Here is a 24124-nt window from a genome sequence, read left to right as displayed (position 1 = left end):
CTGGATCTAGTGCGTAGCGTTTTTTGTTTACTATAATGCCCGCCGTGGAGAAAACCCTTTCTGCTCTAACCGAGGTGCCTGGGATGCTTAAGTAGCGTCGTGCCAGCTGGGCAATGTGGGGGTAATTAGACGCAGATGTCTTCCACCACGACAGTGGATCGCTGTCGGAGGGTAGCGGGGTCTCACTCTCGTAGATCAGCATTTCTTGTTGCAGCATATTTCCAATGTCCAAGGTATGTTTACCACCCGATGCGTCTGCGCCTTGGAGATAAACATTCCCAAAAAGGTCGCCCATATCACTGAGAGCGGTTTTCTCCTGACACTGTCTTTTCAGCATGGCTGCTCCGTTCTCGTCTTCCTCATCCTCATCGCCTTTCTCCGCAATCGCTGTCAGCTCCGTTTTTACTTTATCACGTACCTCCTGTTGCTGGTCTCGTTCCAAATGAATTAGCCGATGGAAACGCGGGTCGAGGTAGCTAGCGGTATTTAGCAGCATAAATGCGTATTTGTTGTGACTGTATCGTTTCTCGAGGTCCGCTGAAATCTTAGTTTTCATTTCATTGAGTGCTGCCGAATCGCCGATGGATGGCTTGAGATGTGACAAAAGCACATACTTTAGCGGGAGAACGGCTGATGCGGTTGGGAATCGATCGGTCGATAACGCCTCCGTGGCTATTTTGAAAGGCTTAAGCACAGCTCTCACCTGGAAAACAAACACATAGGCTACATTAGAATAACGTTATGGGTAGCCTAGCTAACAAGTGTAACTTAGCTACCGTTAGATATAAACTGTAATACTGTTAACATTCTAGCTTTGCATAACATCTCTTGTATTATTAATTAAACAATATATCCCATTATTAGGCCAATATCACCAGGACATTCACATTTCTATATTACTCGCCTGCTCCATAAGGGTCCACTCGCTGGTACTCAATTCGAGATGACATAGTTTCTTCTCCACGATGACCGCTGCTGCAGGAGCTTGTTGCTCAGCTGCCCCGATACACCATGTCGTACGTGCTGTTCCATCTGGTAGCGCAGTCGTTGATTAGCTTCGCAGGTTTTACTCCAAGCAGCTTTTGCTTAGATTCCAGTTGGTAGCTGTCTGCGGTTGACTTGTTGAAATGGAGCGCTGTGGCCTTTAGTCTGCTGACAGGATTTTCAATAGCTCGCACTGCCAACCCTTTCCTCACAGCCAGGTTGATAGTGTGCGCCATGCAAGGGACATTAACGACCTGTAGATGCCGCTTTACGGCGTTAGCATAGTTGGCCGCGTTGTCTGTGGTGATAGAAAGCACAGACTCCCGATCCACGTTGTACTCTTCAAGTATGTTTCTGATGTATTTTGCTACGTTCTCGGCAGTGTGGCTTTTCTGAGCTTCAGTTGTTTTGAGAAGGACATCTTTCAGTTCCCATTTCTCTTCTATAAAATGTGCGGTCACGGTCACATATGTCTCAGTGGCTAGTGACGTCCAGCCATCTGTGGTCAGGGCGATATTTTGGCCGCTAATCATTTTTATCATTTTGTCTTTAGTGGTATCATAGAGTTTCACAACTCTGTCAGTGATTGTTGCGCGGCTAGGAACCGTGTACCTTGGCTCGAGCTCGTAGACAAAATCTTTAAAACCAGACCCCTGAGAGATGTTAATTGGTCTCATATCTTTGCAGATAAATCGTGTTAATTTGTCCGTAATCGCTGCTTGGTGGGCAGCGGGTAAACCCTGTGATGAGGAGGGAGGCAAAAAAGCAGTAATCCTTGCCTGCTTAAGCGGGTGGTTGATCGCCCTCAGACCGTTGGACCAGCTTGCCAGGGTGTAACGTTATCAGGTGTGCCCTCATGTTGCTCATGGTGTAGTGGTATTTCATTTCAGCCTTACATATTTTGCAGATTACTGTATTTTTATTTATTATTTTTCCATTTTGTTATGGGAAACCAAAAAAGCTCCACACATCACTTCTTAGATTGCCAGCAGTGGTGATCTCCGTCTCCGTGTGTGCACCGCTGTCGGCCATTTTCAGAGTGACAAGCAATTTATCATCACACATTCGCTAAAGAGTGAACACTGAACACATTAAAAAAATCTATTTTTTTTTTAATCCCATTCGAATAGTAGTTTTAACATTCGATTAGTATTAATTTTTTTAATATTCGAATTATATTCGATTACTGAAATTCATTCTAACAGCCCTACTGTACTGCTCTAAGGAGCTGTTTGGTACTGAAACCATTGTCAGACAATAAAAAAATTTGTGCAAGGGTGTTTGAAATAGTTTGCAGAAAATAGCCTACTTCATTTGTCAGTAGGGCAATATGGTTTCGGTTTATGTTGGTTAGAAATTTGAGTGATAGGGTTTGTCCTATTTAATTTATTATTTATATTTCATTATTTTTTCTGTGACATTTTTTCTCTGCTGAAAGTACAATGTTAAAATAATATTTATATTGTCACGAACACAATTTTTGTATAGCATTTAGAATTGTTATAGGCTACTTCATTTCTCTCTTTCCATTTTGAATTTGAATGTGAGATTCTGGAAACGAGATCTAAGTTTTGCGGACCCGTCAGGTCAGGAAATAAAGTGGGTGAACACAGAGTGTATTTTAAGCGGTTTACTGAATAGAACCTTGTGGGAGCTGGTCAAAAAAAAAAGTCCAGCGCAGACCTCCTTAAACTTTAGGCAGGGCTCCAGACTGCGACCAAATGGTCGCATTTTGCGACCAAAATATGAGAGTGTGCGACTGAATTTTACATCCAGTCGCACATGTGCGACCATTAAATTTGCCTCCCCCACCCTACGTATTTTTTTATACATTAAACGTGGAAGGGGCACGTCAATGATCAATGAAATGAGCAATGAAATAATCAATGAGAAATGAAATAATCAATAAAACGTGAGCACACGCAAATATACACACAGCAGGGGTCTCCAACACGTCGCTCGCGATCTACCGGTAAGTTAATTGCAGGTAGCTCGCTCGTGGGTTTATGTATTTATTTTCTGTGGTTATGGCGGCATTTGGATGTCTGGTTAATGTTACAAGCGCCTGTGGTAGTAAAGACTGGGTGCGTGTTTGACGTCGCGTTGAGCTGTGAAGTCTGGCGTATGACATCAGTAATTTAACATGTATGATTCAAAAACAGCGCTTCTCCTAAACTGACGAGGGGTTTCAATTTAAAGCATGCGCGCAGCCTGTCTCTCTCAATGCTAGTTAAATACTCGCGCCCGTTTCCGCATTGCAAGACTTTGCGCACGCGTCTTCCACAACAGACAAAAGGTGTTTAAACCTGACGCACACGTGCAGCCTGTGTCTCTATGCTTTAAATACTCACGCCTGTCTCCGCAAGTCCGCATCGCAAGACTTCACACCCGCGTCTCTCAAACGGATGATGCGTTAAAACTACACACACACACACACGCCCAACAATGCTTACAAGCCTGGCTCCTTATTTAAAACAAACTTAAATACCATTTAACTTGGTTGTTAATGTCACTTGAATGAAATGACATGACATTGAACGCATTTGGTTTTTATATTCATTTTAAAAATCCCAAATGTAGCTAATATTCTGATAGTTATGAAGTTGAGTAATACAGTTCTTTGTTTACAAAAAAACAAACATGCATTCAAATCTTTTCAGTTAAACTCAGTCACCCATTTAAATATTTTAACTTGTTGTTAAAGTTGCAGCTATAATGAACCTACTTATATAAATACTGTCACAGTGTTCATTTCATTAATATGTTTAAAGAACTGTATAATATTCAAAGTATTTTCTATTAAAATAAATTCTTCTGATACACGTGTACACAAAAACTCCAACTGAATTTGAGAGGTATGATACATTATCTCGGAGATTTAGGTATTACGTGACAAGTAGCTACTTCTATTTTTTAGAAAGTAGCTCTTCAATGAAAAAAGGTTGGAGACCCCTTGTCTACAGTGTCACCTTCGGATGATGATGCAGAGTTACATACATTTAAGTATTTTTGGTAGCTGTGAAATGACCGAAAGGTTACTAAGCACTTTGTTACTAAGCACTTTTTTAATTCTGAATATGGTATTTTGTTTACTATTTGTACTGTCATGGCAGTGATGGTGCTGTCAGTTTACCTTGTTGTTGCATCTTCAAAAGTGCAGAATAAAATGTGACACTGAATTTGAAACATCACATTTGTAATTTCTGCATCTATTATTAAAGTATTTATTAGTAATACAGTGGAAATTAGTAGATTTGGTTAGCATGTTGATTTACGTTGTGCGCCCCTAAATTTTCTGGTTGTGCCCCTAAAATTTTCAGTTGGGGGCCACTGTGCTCCTAGTGAAAAAAGTTAGTCTGGAGCCCTGACTTTAGGTGAGTATGTGTGTGTCCCAGATAAATATTAATAAAAAAAGGAATAAAGTTCAAAATTCGGACTGTAAAAGTCTTTCATGAGAGCGTATATGCCTGTAATATGTTACCACTATAGTACTTGATCTGTTTAAAATGATTTAATTGATACATTATGCCCATAAAGGTGTTAAATAAAAAATGTGTTTAACCCAGTAATTAATTTTTTGATCTGAGCACACAATCAGAAAACCTGTCGTTATAAATTTTTTCATTTTAGTTCAGGAAATAAATAATGAAAAAACCAAGTCTTTTTTTTTTTTAAAACGATTGAATGAATGATACACGGACCCATAATCATGTTTTTAGCAATTTTTAATGCTGTCTTTTAAATAGGAAATAAAGACAATGTTTCTTGACAAAAGATCAGATAGCCTATACTAGGCTAATTCAAAATAAGACACGTAAGTGTGGAAACTGCAGCTGGCCTGCCATCTACTGGCTAAAAAAAAATATTGGCCCGCGGCCAAAGTTACTTGCCGATCCCTGATGTAGGACTTATGCTGCGTTCCAGGCAACCTGTAACCCGTAACTCACGACTTCAAAACCACAACTCACGACTCTGAACTGGGAGTACATCGATCTAGTACGAGTTCACGGGTGGGAAGTCACGGGTTTGACTGCCGTTCCAGTGCACTTTCACCGGTAGAAGGTTGTAAAAACACGAGTTACAGGCTGCCTGGAACGCATAGGGTCGTGAGTCGTGGTTTTGAAGTCGTAACTCACGGGTTTAAAAACCTGCCTGGAACGCAGCATAAAGGGCAATTTATAGTCGTGCGTAGGGCGTAGGCTATCCGTAGCCTGTGCGTAGCTCTGCGTAGCCTGACGTGCACCTCACAAAATTTCTAACAGCGCGTCAGTTCTACGCGGACCGCAAGCGCTGTGATTGGTCGGCTAGAATCCCTCCCTCACCGGCCCAAAGCCCACCCTATTTATTGCGTCGCATTTCCTCCTACGCATTTCCGCTTGCGACGGAAAAAACATGGAACAAGTCGAAGAGAGATTGGCTGAAGAAGTAAGAAAATACATTCATCTTTATGATACAACCAGGGATGTGATTTTTCCGGATTAATCCGGAATTCCGGATTTTCCGACCTGAAAATGTGACCTACGTGAATCATGCAAATACGTAAAAAAAAAATAGGGCGGAGGTGGGGTATCACCACAATCGCCGTCCCCGCGCAACAGGGCCACACCTGGCGGCTCGTCAGATGATAAAAAGATGCATTTTCCTTCCTTTCCAAGTATCAAAAAGGACGTGTTTCTGACCGTTCGCAAATGGCGGATAGCTAAGTATGATTGTATTGGTCAGAACAATCAAGCTCCCTGCGAGGGGTCCTGCAGTGCACCTCAGTCTCCCTCGCGCTACAGTGGTATCGTAAAAAGAACATTTCCAGATCGGATGATCTGGGTATGTATTATTGCTTGTGTCTATCGAATAGGGGTGGCACGGTCCATGAAAAAAATCCGAACCGTTCGGTTCGCTTGTCTCGGTTCGGAGCGCGTGTGTACCGCACGGTTCAACGGTTCATGGCATGCGCAATGTAGTCTCATGCCCTGTATGTGACCTCAGATAGCGTGTTTCCCTTTCGCGCGAAAGAAGAGGTAACTGGTTTGGAGTATAAGTACTGCGGGTTATGTTACGTGTAGAAATGGCAAGTGGGAGAGAAAAGGAAGTCTGCCCGCAGTTGGAGGATGCGCCAGCGTCGTATAAGTTTGGTGTGTGGAAACATATTTTTATTTCATGTTACTTATGATGACAGCGGAAATAAAACAATAGAAAGAACTGCAGTCTATGGGTTGAATATGCTCCAACAGCCACAGGAGATCGCCTTCTCTCCGACCATTTATCTAATCTGAGGTACTGACAACAATGTTTTACGTCTTTTCATATTCAGCGCTATTTTTAGCCTTTCGTTGATAAAATTAAAGCGGCTGATTTCCGCGTAGTTTCATTTTGCTAGCGTGTGAAAGTTGCGCGATCTTATTTCAGAAATTGCCCCTCAAAGTAATCAGGACAGATGTGGTCAAAAGTGGACAAAAGAGACTTAAAGAGATTTTAATATTACAGGTGCAAAGGTTATGTTTCTCTCTCGTCCACATATACTCTCAGTATTAAAGCAGCCTCTCAGTGATAAATCTACACTGATAAATAAAAAGAGCTACACTGAAGTTGGCATTTTAATAAATGCAAGTTATCTTTGTGTGCTAAAAATGCACATAAAGTTTATGTAGATGGCAATACACATTCTCTTTTTTGCCAATTAAATGAAAAGCATGTTAAAATCATCAATGTCTTCTCTCTTGCTCTATCAAAATCTCACCTGGCTTTCCTCAGAGATGGTCCAATGTGCTTAAAGTCAAATTCAGTTTGTGCATGATTACATGATATAACTTTTTTTAATACTGTATCCTAAATTATGGATAATTAATACATTAATAAGATAATACATTTCTGGAGTGTTAAAAATTTAAAGAAAAAATAACAACAAGAACCGTACTGAACCGTGAACCGTGGCCATAGAACCGTGATACGAACCGAACCGAGGGTTTTGTGAACCGTGCCACCCCTACTATCGAAAAAGGAATCACGATCTCGATTCAGATGCTGTATTCACGTATTTACATTAAAACAATCCAGATGTTATGTTGGGTTAGGGTTGACGTTTGACTGTCATTCGCGTGACGCGAACAAAGCAGCAATATACACGTCGGTTTACTTGGTGGATTTGGAGCGGCAATTTTCACAGAAATGAGAGGAAAAACGAGCGCCATTGCAGAAAATCCTGGTGGCGACTGAGAGAGGGACGATGCAACAATATTGGTTCCGAAAAAAGGCAAGGAAATAAGTTACCTCTGAACGTTTCTGAATCGAAAGGCTGCAGCCTCCAGAGGTCTCATAGGCGGCATACGTCATCGAGCCTGGTTTAACCTAACTGAGCATTACATTCCGAAGTCATAAACATATTACAACAATTTACGATTAACTAAGAATAATACTAAACTTTATAATTGTTAATATTGTGAATCTTGATGAGTCTTGATGACGTATGCAGCTTAGAAATGCGACCTCCGTAGGCTGCAGACTTAGGATTGAGAAACGGCCTCTGTAACATCGTTTGTTTCAAAGGTTTCGTGTTTTTAAAGTTTTAAGGTTGACCAGTTTGATTAAAATAAATAGCACCTGTACTTTTTTTGTACAATTGCTTTTATTTATTAGTGTCAACCTTCTATTGTTTATGTTTAACAGCTAACAAAGTTACTAATCTACAGGGGTCTAAAATTAGGAAAAGAGACCTTTATTATACACTTTATTATAACTAAAGGTCCTCTGTAGCACATTTTTACAGATATTTGTATTAAAAAAATACTCTGGTAAAATTAGAAGTACTGATTTAACTTATTTACTCAAGTAAAAGTACCAAAGTACAGGCTTGGAAATTTACTTAAAGTATTAAAAGTAAAAGTAGCCATGCGAATGATAACCATTTTTTTATGCAAAACTCACGTTACCTGGATCACACAAATGCTAGAGTGCAAGCTGAGAAACCTAAGTGGATATGGAAAAAAAATCTTTGTAAGATTTGTTCGTTTTTTATAAGCCATTGCCTACATTTTATATGGATGTCTGCAAAAAAGGCCTTCTTTTGACATGAACATTTGCATGTTGCAAATTTAGCTGTTAAAGTTGGGTAAAAATGTTTTTTGTCATGGTTGTTGTTTTAGAGAGAGGTGGTGATGGAGCAGTGGACAAGACCCTTGCTTTTGATTCCCACTGTTACACATCCACCAAATAAGTTGTTATGTGTCATACTGTACAAAAAAAGTTGCATGTTGCACATCTAGCTGTAAAATAAATTAAAATGTGTTTTTTTGTTAAAATAAGTTATGGGTCCTGCTTTACTATCCGTATAGATCCGCCACCAGTTTGATTGGCGTGTGTGTGAGGGGGGTCTCAATATATTTTCCTGCTTTTTTGTCCTTAGCCAATCACATGCCTGTACAACTTCTTCGCATTATAAAGATGCGCAGATGGCCAGTAACTCTTGGCGCGAAATCACGGAAAATATGGGGTTGGAGAAGACAGAATGCTTAAAACGATGTAAGAACATGCGAGACAAATTCGTTCGACTTCGCAAAAAGCTAGGCAGTGCCAGGAGCGGCGACCCAGGAGGAAAGAAAGTTCCAGCACTTTACATTTTTCTTTCTTGGCTGGAGCCGCATGTAAAGCATCGTCAGACCGAAAGTAACTACGACAAACATGAGGTAAATATAACTTTCATGCTTCTGTTTTTTTTTTTAGTTGCATAAAAGCGTGTCTAGTATAGATGATCGCTAGCTAGCCTACTAGCCAACAAGCTAGTTGGTTTGTTTGTTTGTTTGTTTGCTTGCTTGCATGACCCGATTGGTATTGTTCTTTATTTGGTACGAAAACGTGCTCATTAAATTAATTACGTGTTTTTACTAGAGTGCAAATGAGAACGGGTCGTGGGCAGCTCACAAGGTGACTAGACGCCGACAGAGGACATGCCAGCAGAGGAGCCGCAAACCCAGTCGAGTGCAACGTCCTCCAGCCCAGAGTCCAGCTCGTCCTGCCCGCCATCTCCCCTTTTCACAAGCCCGAAAACTACGCAAAAGCGAAAGAGGAGAGAACCGGACCATGACTTGTCCAAGCAGCTGGAGTTGCTGGAGGCCCGTCGTTGTGAACTCCAGAACAAACTTTTGAAAGAAACCGACGAATACAGTCGGTTTGGAGAAACTGTTGCGGACATGCTGCGCCGATTGCCCGATGAACATGGACATCCATAAACTATTATTCGATAAACAGCAACAGAAATAAACTGTGCTGCCACGTTTACTTGTGTGCACTTTGTTTTTAAATTACACAAGTTTAATTTTTCTAGTGTTTTTTGATTTATATTGCCTTTTTAATCTCTATATGTATATTACATATGTATATTCCATACTTAAAACAGCAAAAGACATCAGCTGTGCTGCCACGTTTGTGTGCACTTTTTTCATTACATTACACATTTCATTTTTATTGTATTGCCTTTTAATGTCTATACATGTATATTTCAATACTTGAAACAGCAACAGAAATAAACTGTGCTGCCACGTTTGTGTGCACTTTTCCATTACACAAGTTTCATTTTTATTGTATTGCCTTTTAATGTTTGTATATGTGTATTCCATACTTAAATCAGCAACAGAAATAAACTGTGCTGCCACTTTTAATTGTGTGCACTACTACACCAGTTTCAATTTTATAGTGTTTTAATCTCTTATCTAAGTTATACCTTTGTTTGTTTTTGTTACTTTTCTTCATTGATATTTAATAAAACGTTTGAAGAAAAAACATTGTTGTCTTCATAATATTGCACTATTCATGTCTCTTGCCTTTCAAACTTGAATATTACAGCATTTCTCAATTGCTGACAAGTGTTTTTTTTTTGCTTAGGTTGGTAAACCACATACCTGATACACAGTTAGATTATTAAACTTATCACAAGTAAAATTTCCTCAATATGTCTTTAAGAACTCTACAGAAATTCCTTCAATTTGAACCGATTAAATCAGATTCCGAGTATGAAAACACACAATAATGTACTTCACATACTTTGTTTTTCTGCACAGATTCATGTAATGAAGACCCTTTAAAAATTTTAGACAGAGATAAAATAAACCTCTGTAGGCTTCTAAACCTCCAGCAAGGAGAAGCCTATTGAGAAGCACCCCATGTTTCCAGCCGAAAACGGGTTCTGATGGTGTACTGGTAGCGCAGATTGATAAGACCATTTCGACCATTTCGTCTTAAAATATGATGGTGGTTTTTAGGGAAATCATTAATAAACACATTATGACAAAATAACAAACACAGAATAATTTTCATTGGGTTTTATGCTGTACTTTCATCTACCGTCTTTTTGTGACTCTTTATTCAAAGTATCGATTTGGCTACTCTCTGGCTCTGTTTATTGAGTAATTGGTGTTGGTATCATGCCCTGGATATTCTGGGTTTCTGCTTTTGCTGCTTCAGAAATCATAGATGTGTTTGTCTTTGTGTGGCACTGTGCAGACCCTTTGTGGTATGACATCAAAGTATCATGAGACTGATTTAAAAGCAGTACTGTTGTGTGTCTCTCTCTGTTGATATTTTGATGTCATCCCAATGTGTTGTGGTAACATTGTGTTAATGTTGTTGTGCATTTGTTCAGCAGAGGTCGCTCCTCTGAAGGTCCAGATGCCTGCACTCTCACCCACCATGGAAGAAGGAAATATTGTCAAATGGCTCAAGAAAGAAGGTAAATTGTTTACTTTTGTCTTTACATGTTTGTCTCATTTTTTTCTCTCTGCACATAAATCAGGGGTCTTCAATGTTTTTCAAGGCAGGGCCCCTTAGGTGAGAGAGGCATGGAGCAGAAACACTCTTGATAGTAAATGTGTAAAACAAATGTAAGCAGTAAGGTACAAGAAGCGTAGGCACATCACAAAGTAGAGTAGGTACAGCTATTGACCAATCAGAACCATGGACTGGAATGAACTGTTTTATAAATACAAACAAACATGTTGTCACACATTCATACTATGTTAAGACAGCACGTTAGCACAATTATGCTGTTGTTGAACATGCATCCTTTACTGTGTATTTTTTTGTTCAAGTAGATTTATTTTAAATATTATTTTAAGCTATTTGCAGTGTTATACCTTTTCATTTTACCGTCTATGAATTTTGCACCATCAGTACCATAACGGCACGTTTTTCATTGATTTTTAAATGTGATAGTGTTTTCACAGTTTATAATGCAGATATGTTGTGGTGTCATTTACCTGACGAATTTGCACTTTAGCAATTACAAATCTGAACATCTTTAAAAACAGCTGTCCAGGTTCAGAAATCTAGTAGATGAGAACACAGAGTCATTTGATTCAATTTTATCTCTTACTTTTAATTTGTGTGCATGTCTTTTATTTTTATATGGTTTACCTGTCATGTGATCATGACAGGAAACAAGAAGTAACACTATAAAAGGAAGTAGCAAAGAGCACATGGGTAGCATATGCTAAAGCTAATCCACTGCTGGATTGAGGAGTTTCTTTTATTGTGGACTTACCCTTACAGACATCTTTTGTGGATTACACTGTCACTGGATTGTATATACACTTGAGAACACTTTGCACGTTTGGACTTTTAACACGCTTGAACTTTTAGATTGTTTTAGGTTTGGTTTTCTTGTATTCTTTTAACAGTCTTAAGCTTTAATGTTTTGTTTTAAGTTCATTGTGATCTTGTAAATACACTTAATTTCATTTCACTTTTTTGTCATCCTTTTAACATTGTTTTAACCTCACACAGTAAGATCTGACCCCTTTTAACTATTTGTAACTCAGCTGATAGGGCTGATCGTTACAATCTGTTTTATGATGCTTTTTGTGTCACTAACGCTGTTTCCTGAGTGGGTGTTTAGTCTTCAGATATTTTGTCTGCAGGCTAAATTTGAAAGCGGGATCTTTAATAAGCATATGCGGCTTTGCAAGTGCGCAACTAAAAGGAAACATTATAATGTTTTCCTACATATGGTTTACATTTTTAACAAAAAACAACAACTTTTAATTAAACATCATTTGGTAGTTCCATCGCTGACCCCCGGTTCACCAACTTGTAACTGATCAAACTGAACTGATGTTCTGTTACATACTTCTAGTGATGGGCGATATCCCCCCATTTTGACATCGACTATAGTCAGCCGTTAGATTGTCGATACACAATAGTATCGGGGGGTGGGGAAGTAATTTACTAATTTATTTATTTGTTAATTTTTTACTCATTATGACAAGTCACTTGATTGGTGGACAAAAAAGAAGCAAGGGCAACACTGTCATGACCATAACTTTAATAAAACTGATGCCATTAATCCGTGTGCATCATTAAATCCCAGGCGCTCTAAAATTTCCTGCGTCCCAGGTAGCAGGAACAACACAATCGCTGTTTTTAAACCACCGCTACTAACAACCTAACAATGCAAGGAAATGTCAGAGCCACACGAATTACAAGCCCAAGTGCAAGGAAAAGTTAGAATCCTACGCATTACAAGTTCAGGTGCTAGGAGTCCATGGCTTGTGCATTCAGGTCCAAGGAAGAGTTCAAGATGCGCACATTCATTCCATGTGCGTGCGAGAAGGAATCCACGCACGTTACAAGCTCTTTCGCGCAAAGTGAAGCCCACAAACCCTCTCATGTGAGGAAAAGCACGCAACGTGCGTGTTAATGTGAAACTTTGATGATAATAATAATAACCATCGCCTATTGTCTTGTCAAGTAAGCCTACTATTGGCGATATGTCTGACAGTCGTCGATACACGATACTATGTCTATCGGCACAACCCTAATACCTACATTGAGTTTTTTATTTTTCTGTTTATTACTGTAAAACTGCTTTGAAGCATATTATATAAAGTACTTTATATAAAAAGATGACTGACTCAATCTTTGTTGAACAGGTGATGTTGTTGAGGCTGGGGACGCTCTTTGTGAAATTGAGACCGATAAGGCTGTGGTTGTTATGGAGTCCAATGAGGATGGTGTCCTTGCCAAAATACTTGTAAGTATGACAGGTAATAAATAAATTAGGAAGGCAAAAGTGAAATACAGCTTTGTTTCTGCATTGAAATTGCATTTAATGTGTGCTTTTAAAGGTATGGTGCTCAAACATCATTTAACTCTATACACTTAGCATGCACAATTATACGCAAGGATTAAAGGCTCTCTAAGCGAATCTGCGAGACGTTAGTTATTGTTGACGTTTAAAACTGTTTTCAAACAGACGGAGCGTAGCTAACTCCTCCCCCTCCCTTCCGTGCTTTCATGAACGCGCCCAACCCCCACCCCCAAATCCTTTTTGTCGTTTATTGGCTGGAATACTTTGTTTTGTTTTGTGATGCTAGGTTTGGCCAGTATGTTGATATTGCCGTTTGTGAAGCCTGGGCTGTCTACAGAGATTGCGTTTTTTTACAGTTTGATCAGCGGACAGGCAGCAAGCAGATAGTGAGGAGATGTTTCCGGTATGTAACAAATAATGTTTTATGGTCTAAAACGCTTCAATTCGCTTAGAGCACCTTTAATTGACGAGGGGCTGTTGAATTATTTGAAAATAATGCACACCCAAGGTGGTAATGCAGCACAGCACATAGCGGAGTAATACCATGGATGCCACAGAAATTGCACGGGTGATTTTTTTTAAAAGACATTTGACAGGTCAGGTGTGCATTTTGGGCCAGGTGGGGCAGTTGTAGCCTAGTGGTTAGAGCGTCGGGCTTGCACCTTACCCTAATTGCTCCCCGGGTGCTGGAAGTGTTGGGCGATATGCCCCATTTTGAGATTGTCCTTTCGTCAGTCTGTGAGATTGGCGATACACGATAGTATCGGGGGGCGGGGCAGTAGTTTACTCATTGTTTTATTTGTTAATTTTTTACTTATTATAACAAGTCACTTGATTGGTGGACAAAAAAGAACAAGAGCAACACTGTCATGACCGCAACCTTCTTAAAACTGATGTCATTAATGCGAGCGCGTCATTAAAACACTAACCATGATTACGTAATAACTGTAAAAACATGCATCTGCGCACACACACACACACACACACACGTGCGTGCACATACAAACAATTCAATGCATTTGTTTAGTGCTGTTGCAGAAGGCTACACGTGTCAAGCAGTGGTGCCTTTTTAAACACATTGGTCCAGCCCAGCGGAACGCAATCATATTTTAAACACAATCATACTTTAAACACGAGGGACGTGTTGCTACAACTCATTGAAATGCATATCATAAACAGGATTAATACCTAGTGATCTGACTTCTTACAGAGCGTAGCTCTCTGCACGTACGCGAGAGTGAGAGAGGCGCCAATATACAGTGGGTCATATTTTAAACAAAAGGAATAGTTTGCCTCAGCTCGCATGAAACGCATTAAACTGAACAAATGCATAAGGATTACTACTTAAGTTTATGTTTAGACTTCGGACAAATGCGAGACCGCATGCACGTGAGACAAAGAGAAGCGCAGCTGGATTTAGTGATCGAAGGAGTCCAAGACGCGCACATTAAGTGCAGGTACGTGCAAGAAGGAATTCTCTATTTACAAGCTCGCCGCGGAAAGTGAAGCCCACAAACCCTCATGCGAGGAAAAGCATGCAATGTGGATGTTAATGTAAAACTTTGATGATAATAATAATAACCATTTGCCAACTATCATCATGACTTTCGCCATGAAAGCCTGTCATTGGCGATATGTCTGGAGATTGTCGATAAACAATACTATCGTCTATCGGCACAACCCTAGGTGCTGGTATAGCTGCCCACTGCTCTGGGTGTGTATGTTCATGACTTGTGTTCACTACTCAATAAGGATGGGTTAAATGCATATAAAGCATTCAACAGCCCTGTGGCATAACAGTCAATATACTATTATTTAATGCTTGACTTGTATTATTTTATTTACTGAGCATTAGATTGGATAGCTCATGTACGTTTTATTTACCACTGAACAGGGTCTCCATGTGTATGTTTCAGGTGCAGGAAGGCAGTCGAGGTGTGCGTTTGGGAACTCTCATTGCTTTGATGGTTGGTGAAGGTGAAGACTGGAAAGATGTTGAGATCCCGCCCCTTGACCCCATAACACCAGCTAGAGCTCCGCCTACTGCAGCTGACCCCGCCTCTCCTGTGGCACCGATCCATCCACCTGCAACAGTCAAGGCGTCAGTATCTGCAACCGCATGATATATTTACATTTACATTAACATTAATTTAGCAGATGCTTTTTTACCCACATTAACCCTCAAACGCTCGTCGTTTTCTGTTTACACTTCTGGCCCCATGGGGTCTATATGACCCCAAAATTGAAAGCATAATTGTAAGAAAAATATACATTTTCAATAATACAAATAATATATCTTTTTTTTTACTTCTCATCTATACAATAAAGCTGTGTTTTGAGAGATTTGAAGTACTTTTGTACCTGTTTACCACGAAAATCCTCAACTACACCCTTGGCTTGCCTGAAAAATATCACATTTTTATGAAAATTCACATAAATTATGATCTAAATTTGATTTAAATTGTTTTTAGATATTGATATAGGTCTGAGGTGTTGAATTCAGGCATCGGTTTTTAGAAAAAAACATAAAAGCATTACAGTGTAGTAGGGATGTCCCGATCTCCACTAATAATACGTGGCCGATCACATTTCTGAATCGGACAGCCGATCTTATTACAGGGTTTCCGCGGGGTTGTAAAAAGTAGTAAAAGGTAGTAAATTAAATTATGCCAAATTAAGGCCAGTAAAAAGTAGTAAAAAGTTGTAAGCGTCATCTGACGAGGTAGTAAATTTTCGATTGCCTTTTGTAATGTTATGATGCCTGGAAATTAGTTCAAATCACCTGCATATCTGGGCAAATAATCAAAGGTCTTTAATCTCTGGGATGTGATCAAAGCCTGGACTGGAACCAAATCACGTTCCTCTCTCCGCTGTAAGCGTTCTGTATTCACTACGGACCGGATCCACTCCGGGTTTTCTGACTGTATCACGTTAAGCTGAGGTAAAACTTTATTTCAGCTAGCATGGTCAAACTTATAATGCAGGAAGGCTCCGATGTTTTGAAGATCGATAAAGGTGTAAAAGACGATTGACTTGGCTTAGCGAAATGATGAAGATTGGCAAGCCTTTCAGTTCTTGGGGTAAGAAAACAGGTAATTGCGTGTCTTTGCACAGTATGACTAACGTAAGGGGTCCTCTATTTTGGGGGTAAATGATTTCTCACGTTACTGATCATCCGCGGCACGCTTTTTAATGCTATGCTGATATAGCCAGTGGCTGGTACAACGGGTTTGTTTAACTCGTGGGTAAACTTCATGTGGCGCCACAACAACCAAAAGGCAGATGACATCCAAATCCTGTGAGAGCGATTGACGAGGAATCATAAAAGGAAACTGCTTCCGAAATGCTCTCGCGGGACTTTGATGTCATCCACCTGTCGGTTCTTGCAGTTGCATTTGCGTGTGGGCACTAAAACGTAACATTTGTACACATATTTAAGCACAGCAGTTTAAAAACAAGTGATTTTAAGCCATTCAAACACAAACAACAGTGCGTCCGCTGTTTCTGTGTCAGAGGAGCACGCTAGCCGCGCATTCGTTTCTCATTGAGCTTGTGTTGTACGTATTTTTGCCGCTTTATTGGCCTTAAATAACACATATGCCTCAAAAACCCCGTCTTTGCAAATATCCTCATATAAACACGACCATTTAGGTCTTAGGAGAAAGTAAACAGCAGAAACATTGCGCATAAACTAGCACATCAGCGCTGCCTCTATTGTAACATAATAATTTGTTGATAAATGTACAGTCATTCAATTAACAACTGTCACGATGGTTACAGACATCCTGTGCGAATTGTACACTAGTTTGACTCGAGTTACTCGTTCAGGGTTTATATTCATACATAAAGTTTCTGTATTAGAGCTGTGACTGTAAGCTGTTGTGTGAACAGAACAGACCCTGGAATATTTGTTTATGTGTACTGAATAATATGATATGAAAAAGTTGTATTTGTTCACATTAGTAAATGCATTATATAACATAAACAAACAATGAAAAATATAGAGTATATAATCATTAATTAATTCTTGTTTATGTCATTACAGTAATTGACCGTGGTTCATGGTGCATTCACTAATGTTAACAGTTTCAACTTTGATTAAAAAATTATTAGTAAATGCTAAAATAAATACATTTACAATTAATAAATAATTAATAAAAGATTCATTAAAGGTGGTGATATTCATGTTTTCTTTTTATACAGTATAGTGAGTTATTTATGTTTCGCCTTAATCTGAAATGCCCTGCAAACTACAGCTACCTATATGCCACATGAGACTTCGATATGGAATTTATGGCAAAAAAATCTCCCCTTAAAATGCTATTGGTCTCGCCTACATAAAGTGTTAGGTAAAGGAATATGACTTGGCCTGAAAAATATTTCAGTCAGAAGAATTTTTTTCACTTTAATTCTTTTTTGTATGTTATATATGTCAAAATCTGTGTAAATAATAGAAAGGTCGCTGATTAACACTTGCAATTCAGTGTCGTGATGGTTTTAAAAAATATTCTGAAGGTAGTAAAAAAGGTAGTAAAAAGTAGTAAATTTAACTTAAGGATTTCTGTATAAACCCTGTATTACAGCTATTTCATGTACTACGGCTTTTGATCAGTCAGTCCTTATCGATCTAAAATCACTGTTAGTTTGAGGCGTTTATAACATGCATTTGAAAAAGCAACACTCGTCAAACATAATTATTAAACATATTCTTTATTATGATGAAAATACCTGAAAAGATATGAAGAACAGCAATATAAATATATCCTTCAGCCATTTCATGGAGCTGCTTGTCATCACAGCTGCGTGTGTATTGTTCTTCGTCTACAGCGCATTTTGAGTTTCTGCACGAGAGCGCCCCCTGGCTTTTGGATGTAGTGGCATTTCACCGTAATTCATTGAGAAACATAGCAAGCATTATCGGCCGATCGATCGGAGCATCCCTACAGTGTAGGAGTTATATCATTTAGACCGGCAGATTCCCATAGAGACCCATTAATTTTCCTGGAAATGGACAACTGCTCAAATCTTTACTTTTGTGATACATTTTGTAAATTTATGTTTATATAAACATTAGAAATGATATTAAAAATAAATATTATTTCAAATAGTCATTTTTTTATAGTTTTTGATGTATTTTGAAATGTCAGTTTTTACAAAATGCCATAGAAATTTGACCGAGTGTAAGTGTGTGTGTCTCTGTGTGTGTGTGCGCACGTGTGTGTGTGTGTGTGTGTGTGTGTGTGTGTGTGAGAGAGAGGCAGAGAGAGAGAGAGAGCATGTGTGTGCGTGTGTGTGCGTGTGTGTGCGTGTGTGTGTGCGTGTGTGTGTGCGCGTGTGTGTGCGCGTGTGTGTGTGCGTGTGTGTGTGCGTGTGTGTGTGTGCGTGTGTGTGTGTGTGTGTGTGTGTGTGTGTGTGTGTGTGTGTGTGTGTGTGTTAGGGCTGCAACGATTCGTCGACGTTGTCGACAAAAATCGATAATAGAAATAGTCGACAATGAATTTCATTGTCGACGTTGTCGCCAGACATGTTTTTTTCCGGCCGAGTGAGGCATCTCTCTTCATTACAATCGCTGCGTCCCAAACCGCCTACTTCCATACTATATAGTAGGCAAAGAGTATGAGAAGTAGTGCTTTTCACCTACTATATAGTATTGAAGTATGCGGTTTGGGACGCAGGGACTCTCTGCCAAGAGTCGCACATGCGCATTAGCTTCTATGCTGAGCGATAACATACAGAAATGGCGGTGTCCAACGCAGCAGCTTCGCTACCAAAACATATGAAGTTTGGGAGCATTTTAGCCTGGATACGGCGAATAAAAAGATTACCTGCATGGTTTGCAAAGCAGTCTTTGCGTATCACGGCAGCACCTCGGTGATGCACGAACATTTAAAGAGAAAGCACGTCGGACAGTTGAATGAAACGGAGTTTGACTCGCCTCGGTAAGATTTAAATAACATGGAAGCCAATATGTTTTGTTTTGGATGTACATTGTACATTTTATAAGCGTATTTTCGCTTAAAAAAACATAACAAAAGTTTAACGTTATGCCCGACTGTGCCTGACAAAAGTATTTTAAATTAAATGCATGCTGTCTGAAGAAGAGAGCCACCATGGACCCCTTCCTGCAAAAGAAGCAGACGTGCACCCCACAACAGGCGAATGCCCTCTGAGTATATATATATATATATATATATATATATATATGTATATATATATATATATATATATATATATATATATATATAACTCTGTTTTTTAAATTTCTGAAATCTCATTTTTTGGTTGTCCATTCAAATTAATATCAATTCAACTGCAGTTGGTTTATTTTGATTTAAACCTTCATAACTTAAAAAATACAGCATATATATACATATATATATTAAAATAGCTGAAATACATAACTTCGTTTTGGTAAAATCATAGTAGATGCAATTATTAAAAATGTTAAAACTTGTTTTCATTGAATGTAAAAAAAAATCATTGAAGTACCCCCTTCTTTCTTGTGTTTACTATAATTTTCCACAGAATTTAGGCAATCTCATGCTAAATATATTAAAAAATATTAATTATTCGATTAGTCGACTAATCGTTTCAATAGTCGGTGACTAGTCGACTATTAAAATAGTCGTTAGTTGCAGCCCTAGTGTGTGTGTGTGTGTGTGTGTGTGTGTGTGTGTGTGTGTGTGTCGGAGTGTACAAGTGCGTGCATTAGGTTACATCCCTTTATATCTTTTTTCTACGTTTGTGGTTGATTTTATTTGCCAAATTTGATAAAAATGCTCTCTGTGGTAGTCATGCATGTGTGTGTTTGTGTGTGCGTGTGTGGGTTTGTATGTGTGTGTGGGGGTTTGTTTGTATGTGTGTGGGTGTGTTTGCACGTGTATGTAAGAGAGATAGTGTGCATGAGAGAGTGTGCATGAGAAGGAGAGAGAAAGAGTGTGTGTATGTGTGCGTGTGTGTGCGCGCACATGTTCGTGCATTAGGTCACACCCCTTTATGTGTTATTTTCTGCATTTGTGACTGATTTTATTTGCCAAATTCCACACAAATGCTCTCTGTGGCAGTCATACCTGTGTGTGTTTGTGTGTATTTGTGTGTGTGTTTGTGTGAGCATGTGTTTTTTGCATTGCATTTGTGCACAAGTACCAGGCCTTCATTTCTGTGTCACAATTTTCAGATTTTTGCTGGATTTATTGATATTAATTTTTTGACAAATTGAAAAAAAGTAAATATTTTTGCATTTCCCATTCACTTTCAATTGGGGTCAGATTGATAAAAATTTTTTTACATACCTTTAGAACAAACTAATCAAGCCCAGTTTTTTTTTTTGTGTGTATGTAAAGATAGATTATTTAGGAAAAGTCACAAAGTTTTACATCTCTGAGATGAAGGGAAACTTTTTTTTAACCAATGAAATGTCGTTTGGGGTATAGACCCCAAGTACCGATTGAGGGTTAATAATGTGCAAAGATAGGGGGCGAGCCCTTATAAACCACTTTGTTTTAAAACTTTAAAAAGTGGTAAAAATTAAATTAGGGTAACTAATGTTGTGTATCTGCATTGAATAGTAGGGATGGCCTTGCCAAGTAGGTACAAACACCACATGTTGAGAAAATGATAAAGAGACTTTAAAGAATAAGACTAATAGGGGCTGTTTACACTTGGTATTAAGATGTGTTTTCATCGATCGGATCACAAGTGGATGAGAGAGACACATTAAGTTTACACCTGGTATTTAAATCCGTCTCTTTTGTTAACTTTCGACCGCTTCTGTCCTGAATGCTGTGAGGGGACGGTCCGTGAGACGGTGGGCGAGGTTCTCTGCTGTCATTCAAACGCGAGCGGGAGTAATTATGAGTTCATATGGACGCAAACTAATATTAATGTCGGAGTCCGCTGCTTGTTTAGCAAGTATACATGCTGCACAGTGTTTTGTACGTTTATATGTTGGAGCTTTCTCTGAATTTTCAGCGCAATTGATGAAATAGGATCATGCAACTTTCACGCTTTCAAAACGAAACTACGTAGAACACCACCAGTAGTTTTATCAATGAAAGGCTAAAAATAGCGCTGTTCACCGTATGTTCATGCCAGTAGTCAAAAAAAGACGTAAAACTTGTGTTTAATACCTCAGATTAGATAAATGGGCGGAGAGAAGGCGGTCACGTGTGGCTGTTCGAACACATTCAACCACATTTGCGTTCCACAACTCCAAAGCGATCCGATCGAAAGTGGTTTCGACTACCTCTGAATGTGGTTGAAAGTGGTCGAAAGTGGACGCGTTCAAAACGTTTTGAACACCGTTTACACCTGGCATTAACGTCGTCCACTTGTGATCCGATCGACGAAAATGCATGTTAATGCCAAGTGTAAACAGCCTCTAGGTAGGGAGTTGTATGTGACACAGGTGGGAGGGGCTTATAAATGCACATCCAGCCATGCGCATTTTACTTTCAAATTAGAGACAACTGTTTAAATGCAGTGCTTGCATGCGCTGCGTTAAATGGCTTATGAATCTACGTGTATTGCGAGATTAACACTAGTTTAATTAAGTTTATGAGTCAGTATGCACAGGTACTTCTGACGGAGCCCGCCAGTCCCAAGCTGAGCAACCGGCTCTTTCTCCATAAGGCGCTGCTTGAATGACAGGTTTAATATTATTATTAGTAGTAGTAGTAGTAGTATTAATGGCAAACACAGCAACAAAACGATCTTGCTTATATTAAACATTACAGAAGACTTTTTCCCCTTATATGCATTTATTTTATTTATTTTTTTCAAAAGAGAGACCTGTCATGTCTATGATGCACATTTAAATAACTTCATTAACAACTAGTTGTTCAGTTCGGTTATGTACACAATATGCAGAGTGTCTGTAAATACGTTTGTCACTATCTGCATTTTGCAGTAGTTTATTCAGTAGTAGAATGTGGTTGTCCCGTAAATGACTGAAGTGTGTGTGTGTGTGTGTGTGTGTGTGTGTGTGTGTGTGTGTGTGTGTGTGTGTGTGTGTGTGTGTGTACAGAACATAATTATGTACAAAAAGGTGAAGTGACAACCAAATTTATATGCAATGTGTTTGAAGCCATGGTGGTAACAATTAATACGCTTTCAAAAAAGGTTTTATTAACACTTTTTGGTCACTTGAGAAAGATATGTAATGCCTATCATACAATTATTTTCCTCAAGTTGTCATCCCAGAGCTATCCAAGAAATGCAAGCCAGAAGTCATCTGGTGAAGTCATCCAGTGTTTCTAACATTGCAGTATACAAAATAGAAAAGCTAAATATTACAATGTCAGTTTCTGCCAATACCGTGCAGGACTAACCGTTTCAAAAGAAGTCTGATTATTAACAGAAAATCTGATGTTTTCTAGAGCTTCTCTGAGCTATGTTTTGCAGTGGCAGGGGTCCAGTTGCACCTGCTGGACGTTACATCTTATAAGACCAGGCTGAAGGTTAAATAAGTCATTTGCAGAATTTATACCTGCTGCACATCTTATGCCTAGTCAAAAGAATGAGAAATAGGCATATAATTTTTTTTACATTCAGGTTGTGTAATTAGGCCCTTGGTATCAAGGTCATTTGTAAACATGTCATTTTGTATGTGTGAACAGGTTACGTTTGAGTCCAGCTGCAAGACACATTTTGGACACACATGGTCTGGACCCTGATCTGGTGATGCCTACTGGCCCACGAGGTCTTGTTACTAAAGAGTGAGTCTTACAACACACACACACACACACACACACACACACACACACACACACACACACACACACACACACACACACACACACACACACACACACATTACAAATGATATATCAGCCTGTGTTTCCCCCCATTGTCATACATAGAGGATTATAAATATTTATAATTATAAAAGTGTTGATGGAGATCATTTTGTTCTTTGAATGAAGATTGAATTGAGAGAATGCTGCAATAAGATTCAGTAACAAATATTGATTAAATGTGCAAAAACATCTTAAAAAAAGATTTTTTTTTACTTTTGATGATTCTAAAAGGATTATTCTGAGACGGAGCAGGTGGATGTACATAATGTTTTTTGATTTACTGGGGGTTCAGTTATTTGGTTGAGTAATGACACTAATCTCAATGTTTCTGTCTTTGTCAGAGATGTTCTGAATCTGTTGAATCAGCGGGGTAAAGGCCAAGCTGCTCCTCCTGCAAGAGCTGCTACTTCTCCTGCTCCAACCCCACCTCCACCAGCTGCCCCCACCACCGGTCGCCCCACTTACCCACCTGTTTCTGTTCCTGGTAAACCTGGAGCTCCGGTAAGTGACAAACTGATTCTTACAGACCACTATGACCTTTAACCAAATGTTAAATACAGCAATACCCAGATGTCATGTTGTGCTGCATTCAGTTTTAAATATTGGCCTCATTCACACCACAGAAACCTCTTCATAGTATCTGATCTATAAGTGGGACTAGCTGCTTTTTAGCGGGTTTGAACCGCAAGAGCTGGTGATAATTTTAGTACTGGCACCGCCTTTTTTGGGCAACTAAATTAGCTCCTACTTCAGAGTTGTGTCTAACCAGCACAACAAAAACTATTCATAAGTGTATGTTTATTGGCCTAAAGCAGGGGTGGGGAACCCTGGTCCTGGAGGGCCACTGTCCTGCAGAGTTTTGTTTCAACCCTAATTAAACACACCTGAAAAATCAAATTAAAGTCTTCAGGATCACTTGGAAATTAAATTCAGGTGTGTTTGATTATGGTTGGAACTAAACTCTGCAGGACAGTGGCCCTCCAGGACCCAGGGTTCCCCACTCCTGGCCTAAAGCATACCTTTTAAATTTTTTAAAATCCTTTTAAACATAGTTTATGAATTTTCCACTAACATGTTACATAACAGACATAAACATGGTCTTTATTTATTTAATGAAATATAACACTGCAAGTTATCATCAAAGATTTATTCTCTAATTTAGTTTTCCTTTTTGCTCTTTAAATCACACAACATACCTCTAACACGCAACAACAATACAGCTCTGATCACAACACTCAACATATTTGATATTCGAGCAGTGTTTTTCATAAGT

At 39.1% G+C, this 24124-nt stretch overlaps 1 protein-coding gene across 2 annotated transcripts in view; it reads left to right on the top strand.

Annotated features, from left to right (window-relative positions):
- pdhx (pyruvate dehydrogenase complex component X) overlaps positions 1–24124 on the top strand; it is a 41785-nt gene that overhangs the window by 5016 nt on the left and 12645 nt on the right. Inside the window, exons 2-6 of one of the 2 annotated variants that reach the window (XM_065297959.2) lie at positions 10616–10699; positions 12897–12997; positions 14971–15155; positions 22672–22770; positions 23193–23352. In XM_065297959.2, coding sequence (XP_065154031.2) covers positions 10616–10699; positions 12897–12997; positions 14971–15155; positions 22672–22770; positions 23193–23352 — 629 coding nt within the window. Of the gene's footprint in view, positions 1–10612; positions 10700–12896; positions 12998–14970; positions 15156–22671; positions 22771–23192; positions 23353–24124 lie in introns of both variants that reach the window. The other variant, XM_065297958.2, reaches the window with a different exon arrangement.

Source organism: Paramisgurnus dabryanus, chromosome 23, assembly GCF_030506205.2.
Source record: "Paramisgurnus dabryanus chromosome 23, PD_genome_1.1, whole genome shotgun sequence".
Classification (NCBI taxonomy): Eukaryota; Metazoa; Chordata; class Actinopteri; order Cypriniformes; family Cobitidae; genus Paramisgurnus; species Paramisgurnus dabryanus.
The sequence above is the reverse complement of the archived record's forward strand: the minus strand, read 5'-3'. Positions and strand labels throughout refer to the sequence as shown.